The sequence below is a fragment of the Penaeus vannamei genome, chromosome 14, assembly GCF_042767895.1.
Source record: "Penaeus vannamei isolate JL-2024 chromosome 14, ASM4276789v1, whole genome shotgun sequence".
Lineage (NCBI taxonomy): Eukaryota > Metazoa > Arthropoda > Malacostraca > Decapoda > Penaeidae > Penaeus > Penaeus vannamei.
In genome coordinates this window covers 6,622,255-6,629,754 of record NC_091562.1, presented here as the reverse complement: position 1 = coordinate 6,629,754, position 7,500 = coordinate 6,622,255, and the positions used below count along the sequence as shown (strand labels likewise).

The 7,500-nt window shown below is 48.8% G+C and overlaps 1 protein-coding gene across 2 annotated transcripts in view; it reads left to right on the top strand.

The window, feature by feature from the left end:
- Positions 1-7,500, top strand: part of LOC113813352 (protein inscuteable homolog) — a 149,796-nt gene that overhangs the window by 142,261 nt on the left and 35 nt on the right. For both annotated transcript variants that reach the window (XM_070129688.1, XM_027365327.2), the window contains exons 3-11: positions 3,878-4,072; positions 4,391-4,517; positions 4,653-4,838; positions 4,970-5,209; positions 5,329-5,500; positions 5,666-5,841; positions 6,194-6,372; positions 6,696-6,819; positions 7,203-7,500. The exon at positions 7,203-7,500 is cut by the window's right edge and continues 35 nt beyond it. In XM_070129688.1, coding sequence (XP_069985789.1) covers positions 3,878-4,072; positions 4,391-4,517; positions 4,653-4,838; positions 4,970-5,209; positions 5,329-5,500; positions 5,666-5,841; positions 6,194-6,372; positions 6,696-6,819; positions 7,203-7,334 — 1,531 coding nt within the window. In that variant the 3' untranslated portion in view covers positions 7,335-7,500. The remainder of the gene's footprint in view (positions 1-3,877; positions 4,073-4,390; positions 4,518-4,652; positions 4,839-4,969; positions 5,210-5,328; positions 5,501-5,665; positions 5,842-6,193; positions 6,373-6,695; positions 6,820-7,202) is intronic.

The following is a 7,500-nucleotide window of genomic DNA, read 5'->3' as shown; positions in this document are numbered from 1 at the left end:
AAAATAAAAAATTAATAATATCACAAAGGTACGCAGATAGATTTAAATACACGGAAAGAGAACAGACACGTACTACATATACACCAATGTAGTTAATTAATTAATACAAATTAATCACAAAGGTACACAGATAGATTTGAATACATGGAAAGAGAACAGAGACGTACTACGTATACACACAAACGAGTCAACAGATAAGCGATCAATGTCTATCTGTCTGTCTCTCTACCCTCCCTGCTTCCCTCCTTCCCCTCCCCCTTCCCCCATCCCCTCCCCCCCCTTTCACACCGCACAAGCAACCCCATACATCCACCTCGCGACGTCCCCCTCCCACACGTACAAGCACAACCCCCCCACACATGCCATCCACCACCAGATGAAGATGCCCCCTTCTCGAGACAGACAGACAGACACCCACGGATCCCTCCGATCTACATATCTCTCCTCGGCAGTATAATAATAATAAGACGTCTTAAATGACCTTGAAACCGAAGTCGGGAGGCGCGAGACTTTATGGCTGCTGTAAATGAACTTCTTTTCTTTAGCGCTCGTCTTGGGGGTCTCTCTGGCTCGTCTCGGCTGCGTCTTGCGAGGTTTTCTCTTTCGTTAGTCGTTTTTCCCTCTGGGTGACTTTTTTCTCCTTTCGTTAGTGGTGTGGCTTTGTCTTTTTCTTGTCTTCTCTCTCTTCGTTTAGTGTCTGGTTTTCTTTTTCTCTCTCCTTTCGTAATATTCTTTTTTCCCTTTCGTTATTTATTTTTTTTCTTTCCTCTTCTTTCGTGAATTATCAGATTCTTTTCTCTTCCTTTCGTTAAATGTCTTGTTATTTGATCGTCATTTTTCACATATTTCGCAAATTGTCTGATTTTTAAAACCTTTTCGTGAATTATCTGATTGTCTTTTCTTTCTCTCGTCATTTGTCTTGCTGTCTGATTGACTTTTTCCTCTTTTCGTGAATTATCTGAATTTTCACTTCTTTCGTGAATTATCTAATTGACTTCTCCTTCCTTTAACTGATTATTCAATTGTCTCCATGTCTCTTTCCTTCTTTCGTTCGTTATCTCATTAATTGTCTGATTTTTCACTCTTTTCGAGAATTATCTAATTAACTTGTCCCTTTAGCTGATTAATTAAATTGTCTCCAAGTCTTTTTGTCTCTTTCCTTCTTCTGTTCACTATCTCCTTTTCTGTTGGTCTTCTTCCTCCCTTTCTGATCTTCAGCTGGATGGGCATTCTGTGTAGAGTTCTTGATTTACTTTTGTTTTTCTTTCTCATGTCCTTTATTTCCTTCGTGTGTGAAATTTCGTTTTAAATTAGATCTTCCCTTTCTTTATTCTACTCTCCCTCTTTCTCTCTCTCTCTCTCTCCTTCCCTCCTTCCCTTCCCATCCCATCTACTCCCCCCTCCCCCAACCTTCCCACTTTATATTGGACCCAGACCCTTTTTTATCTCACCCATTCAGCCACTTTCCACCTCCACTCTCACTCTCACTCTCATTACCTCCCCCCTTCTTCCTCCTCCACCCTCCCCTCCCCCTCCTCCTCCTCCTTCATTCCTCCCCTCCCCCTCCACCCTCCCCCTCCTCCTCCACCATCCCCTACCCCGTCGCCTCCCTCACCCCCCTCCCAACCCAGATCCTCGGCCGCACCCTCATGTGGTGGCAAGTATTAATAGCTTCCTCGTTCCCTCTCTCGTGCTGCAGCTAAACCCTTGCAACGGACGCTATCTGGACCCTGTGTTGACGCTCCGTCTGTTCTCTGGATGAAGCGCTATAACGATTTTGTTTTCCTTCGGAAGGAGAATCAGTGTTTATTCTATCAATTTACTTGGATTTATTTTTATGGCATTGGATCGGGATCGTCTTCTTGTTTGGGTTAAAATGCTAACAATCGTTTGGTAATTCATCGGAGTCGTTTGTCTTTGTAGGTTTAACGAATGGGTAGTTTAGGGTGTCAAACAAGCAAGGTGAATATGATATCATTCTTTACTATTGGGCTTGTATAAATAGATATATTAAAAAGGCAAAAATAAACATTCCTGTAAAATGTCTTAATTACGTGAACGAATAAATATGAAAACCAATAACAGATCAATAAAAATATAAGCAAAAAAAGGGTATAAATAAACAAAGAAAATAGTAAACACTTACTATTCCCTTCAATGAACAGGTACCAATCCCAAAACAAAGAGACACAACCAATCACAAAATAATAACCCCCCTCCCCCGGTTACCTACCATCTGCAGTGAGGAGAATCCCGAACCGATTGCACGCGAGGGGAAAACAATACAACAACATCGTGATTCATGAATCCCTCGTTCGACAATTCATTCTTGGTTCGCGAAGCTCATGAATCGGGTGTCGAAGCTCCCCGTGACGAGCATGGAAGCGACCGTCGTTAAAACTCATGTCCGAGAGGTGTTCGTTGTAAAGAGTTTTGTCTCGTAGGAACTTCTCTAAGGACGTTGATTCTTGTGATTCTTGGGGCCGGAAGGATGAAGGAAAGGTCTTGGAAGGGGAGGTCGTGTCATGCGTGCGAGTGAGTGAATCTTGAGAGAGTGAATCTTCAGCGAATTAGTGAATCTTGAGAGAGTGAATCTTGAGAAAGTGAATCTTCAGCGAGTGAGTGAATCTTAAGAAGCGAGTGAGTGAGTCTTCAGCGAGTGAGTGAATCTTAAGAAACGAGTGAGTGAATCTTCAGCGAGTGAGTGAATCTTAAGAAGCGAGTGAGTGAGTCTTCAGCGAGTGAGTGAATCTCAAGCGAGTGTGAATCTCTTCGGATCCGAATCAAGAATTTCTCATCTTCGTCTGTGATCTCGTGGACATTCCCATCCCATCTTGGAGGACCAAGAAGTTCGTGTCACAGAAGTATTTCCTGGAAGGCTGTCAAGGGTTGGTGTCAGGGGCAGGTCAAGTGTCATGCTTATCAAGATCTGTCAAGGTCATGTTGTACTCTGTCATGGTCGGGACGCTCATGCAGAGCAAATGATCTTTCCGTAGACAAAATCTAGTCACACACACACACACACACACACACACACACACACACACATATATATATATATATATATATATATATATATATATATATATATATATATATGTATATATACATATTTAAACACGCCCACGCATGCACACCCACATGCATTTCTATTCGGCCCGACCCTCTATTTGGCGAGGGCAAACCCCCCTAAACGCTAACTATGACAGCAGTTTAAGCAGTGATTAACACTCGAATTTATGTTTCCAATCGCGCTGATACCCCCCCCCCCTCTCCCATCGCATAAATCTCCCTCCCTCCCCCCCCCCTTCCCCCCGTGTGTCACCCGCATCCACCTGTAGCAACTCACCTGTAGCAAGCCCCGCCCTCAAGCCCATAATTAAATCAATGGCGGGCGCATCCCGAGGGCGATTGGCAGGTCCGTAGGCAAGAATAATAGAGCGTGGACTCGCCTATTTATTTTTACTGACGCTATCTGTAATGGATTGGCCGGACGGGAAGGGGGTCCAGGCCGGGGTCGTAATGAGGTCCTGACAGCTAAATGCTAACTGAATCTCAAGTGAACGAGACACCGAGTTGATGTATCTATTAGGGGGTTGGGGGGGGGAGGGGGGATTTTTGTTGATATTTTTTTTTGGGGGGGGGGATTTTCGTTTTGTTGGGGATTTTATTTCGTCTGGAGTTGGGGTTTTGTATTGGATTTTGTGTTTATTTTCAAGATTGGGATTTTTCTGTAAAGTAATAATGCAATTTTAGTATTATCAGTGTATTTGGTTATCTATCTGCCTCTTTATCTATCTACCTGTATATATCTGCGTTTGTTTTCTTTGTATCTAAACTTACACATGTTAAATTTCGCCTTTTCTTCTATTTACAGGAACGGATCCGTCAGCCAGTGGTTGTCCGAGCTCCGAACTCTGTACGAAGCCGAATGCATGAACACGTTGCAGTCGAAGTCGGTGCCGGGCGAATCCGGACGCCGCTGCCCCTCCTTCCCCTCCACCCGCGACGCCGTTCGAGCCATCCAGCGGCGGGCGCACGCGGTGTCCACGGAGTTCGCCAGACTCTGCCAGTGAGTCCTCTAATCTCTGTTCATTTCTTTAATCAATGTTAATGTTAATTTCTTTAATTTTGTTAGTTTCTTTAAGTAATGTGAAATTCATGTTGATTTCCGGTTGCCTGGAATGGGCTTCGGTGCTCCGATTGCTTGTCTGAGTTTGTGGGCAGGGGTCGTGAGTTGTTTATTCTATTTTTATCATTTTTAATCAGAGACAATCCCTTTGTAATATATTCTTTGCTTTACTGAAGACTCTGGGTTTGTGTTCGCCGTTATTCATCTAAAGGCCCTTTGTCACCGGCAACTGACCTCCTTTTCCTTCCCTTCCAACAGGCGTCTGGAGTGGCTGGAGCTGGACCAGGTGCCCGTGCTGGCCAAGTCCCTGGTGTGCCACATCAACACCTTCCTGAAGGACTACACCACGCAGTGGACGTCCGCCGAGCCGGACTTCCAGCCGCAGGTGAGACCTCCTCCTCGCGTCCTTTTTCTAAAAGTGACGTAAAGATAAAAGTTCCTATATTTTTCCTTTCATTTTGTTTACGTCATCATCTTCCGAGTGGCGTCCAACTAAAAGCCCTTTCTCTCGGCGCCACAGTCGTCGCTGGGTCGTCAGAGCAAAGTCATCGAACAGATCTGCCAACGACTCACGGACGTGTGCGGCGACGACCACACGCGGGAGGCGGACGAGCAGGACACGACCCGACAGGTGGTGCAGGTGGTGACGGCGCTCGGCCACGCCTTCACCAAGCTGGTCGACCTCATGCTGAGCCGCGAGATCAAGGTGGGTGGAAAGGGAGCATTTGTCTTCAGCAACTGCTGAACGTCGTAAGGAAATTTATGATGATAAATACGTGCATAATCTATTGCCTCTCGTAACCCTCGCCTTCACGACCTGTCCGCGGTCCTTCGCAGGTCGTGGTGGCGGCGCTGGAGGAGCCTCGCAGCGAGAAGGAGGTGAGTAGCGCGGTGTCACACCTGACGGCGCTGGGCGTCGACGGAGGCCACATCTGCCGCCTCATCGCGCGTCTGGGCGGCGTCCGCGCCCTGCTCAGTCTCTGCCTGGAACCGAGACTGCGGCAGGTGAGGGTGGCCAGCCTGAGGGCGCTCGCCACCGTCTGCTGCGTCGTGGAGGGCATCGTGGAGCTGGAGAAGGTGAGGATCTTTCCTTCCGCCCGTCTGCCACGTCATCCTTGTCTACACATACATACACGCATACTAATATACGTACACACATGTATATAACAATAACCAACCTTTTCCTTCGTGTCCAGGCGGGGGGCGTGGAGGTGGTGGCGGAGGTGCTGTGCGACGAAGCGTCCCCCGAGGAGGAGCGCAGCGAGGCGGCGGGCGTGCTGGCGCAGGTCACGTCGCCCTGGGTGGAGGACAACCACCGCCTGGCGGGCCTCCACGACAACATGGACGCCATCGTCGCCGCCCTCACAGGTGAGCAAGGGCGCGAGCGGAGCTTGGTGCGCCTCAACCGGCTGATAAATTGACCCGGAGTCTGCGCGCTGAATCCGTATGCGAAGTGAAATTTTGAGCTTATTGATTCTGGACTGGCTTGTCTATTCGGCAAATTATAAACTCTGGCTGTGCTTCCCTCGACAGGCCTGGCGGAGCGGACGCGGTCGGCGGAAATCTTCCTGCTGGCCTCCGCCGCCCTCGCGAACCTCACCTTCCTGGACGGCGGCTGCGTGGGCGCCATGAGAAGGGCCGGCACCGCCCGCGTCCTGCTCAGGGCCGCCCGCGGGAACCCTTCCATCTCCATCTTCACCAAAGACCAAGTGAGTGACGGAAGCTTGTTTAGTGTTTTTTTTTCTTTTTTTTTCTTTCTCTCCTTCAACATTCATTCTTCATCCGGGTCTCGAGGCTCACTTATCATCTCCCTTGTTTACAGACCATGAATATTCCCGCCATCGCTCATCGCGGTCTCTCGTATCGGGAGATCGGGAGATAAATTGCGCGGGAGATATGGCTTGGTTGATAAAACGAATCACCAGACTATTGTCCTTAGATAGATCTCCGTTTATGCATATGAATTATTCTCCGGGAAAAAAAAGAAAGAAGATAGAAATAAGCGAATATTATTCTATTCCTACGAGGCCGTGCCCTAACACCCGCCTTCCTCTCCCTCAGATCGCGACGGTGCTGGCCAACCTGGCGGGCTCGCGCGGGGCGGCCGAGGAGGTGGTGGCCGCGGGGGGCGTGTCCGTCCTGCTCGCCCTCCTCAACACGCGCCCCGCCCCCTCGCACCGCCTGCCGGAGGTCGCCACGGCGGAGCGCGTCCAGCAGAAGTCCGCCATCGCTCTGTCCAGGTAAGCGGGGTCTTCAGCGCCTTCGTCTGTGGAGGGAGAGAGAGTGAGAGTGAGAGTGAGAGTGAGAGTGAGAGAAAGAAAGAAAGAAAGAAAGAAAGAAAGAAAGAGAGAGAGAGAGAGAGAGAGAGAGAGAGAGAGAGAGAGAGAGAGAGAGAGAAAGAGAGAGAGAGAGAGAGAGCGAGAACATGACAGAAAGAGAGAAAATAAGAAAGAATGAGAACAAGAAAAAGATAAACCGAACAACTACCCAAAAAAGACAAAGCCAGCGCATACAACCGCATACACCCTTTTGCTTCAACATCTCTTCCTCCTCCCTCCTCCAGGCTGTGCGGAGACGCCGACGTCGCGCGGAAGGTGGCACAGCAGGGGGGAGCCGAGCGTCTGGTGCAGCTGTGCAAGGACGAGGGCGAGAGGAACCAGAGCGACGCGGTGCTTGTGGCTTGTCTGGTGAGTCTCCTTGGACGGGTTTTGGGGCTGAGGTGGTGGGGTTTGTTGTGGATATGTGTCTTATTTTATGCGCGCACACGCATAAGTATAAGTATAAGTATAAGTATAAGAATAAGCACACATGCACACGCAGACACAGACACACACACACACACACACACACACACACACACACACACACACACACACACACACACACACACACACACACACACACACACACACACACACACACACACACACGAACACACCCACACACACACAACCCTAAAACACACACACATCCCTCAAAAAATGACCAATTCACTCATACCAACCAATACCATTTTTCACTCTCGTTCTAACCACGCCCCTCTCTCCCTTCTCCTCCCCCCCCCCCCCAGGCCGCTTTGAGGAAGATGGCGTCTTCCTTAGGATCAGACGAGCTCCGGGACATGGACGCGGCCGAGCTGGTGGAGCCACGTCTTCTGGATTCCTTCCTCACCTACTCCTCAAGGCAGGAGAGCTACGTCTGAAGGAGGAAGGGAGCGACGGAAGGATGGGAAGGAGAAGGAAGGAAGGAAGGAGGAAAATACGAAGGAAAAAAGGAATAGAAGCGAGGAAATGAAGGGAAAAGAATGAAAAAAGTGAAACGAAGGAAGAAATAAAAGAAAGAAATGGAGGGAAACGAAGGGAAAGGAA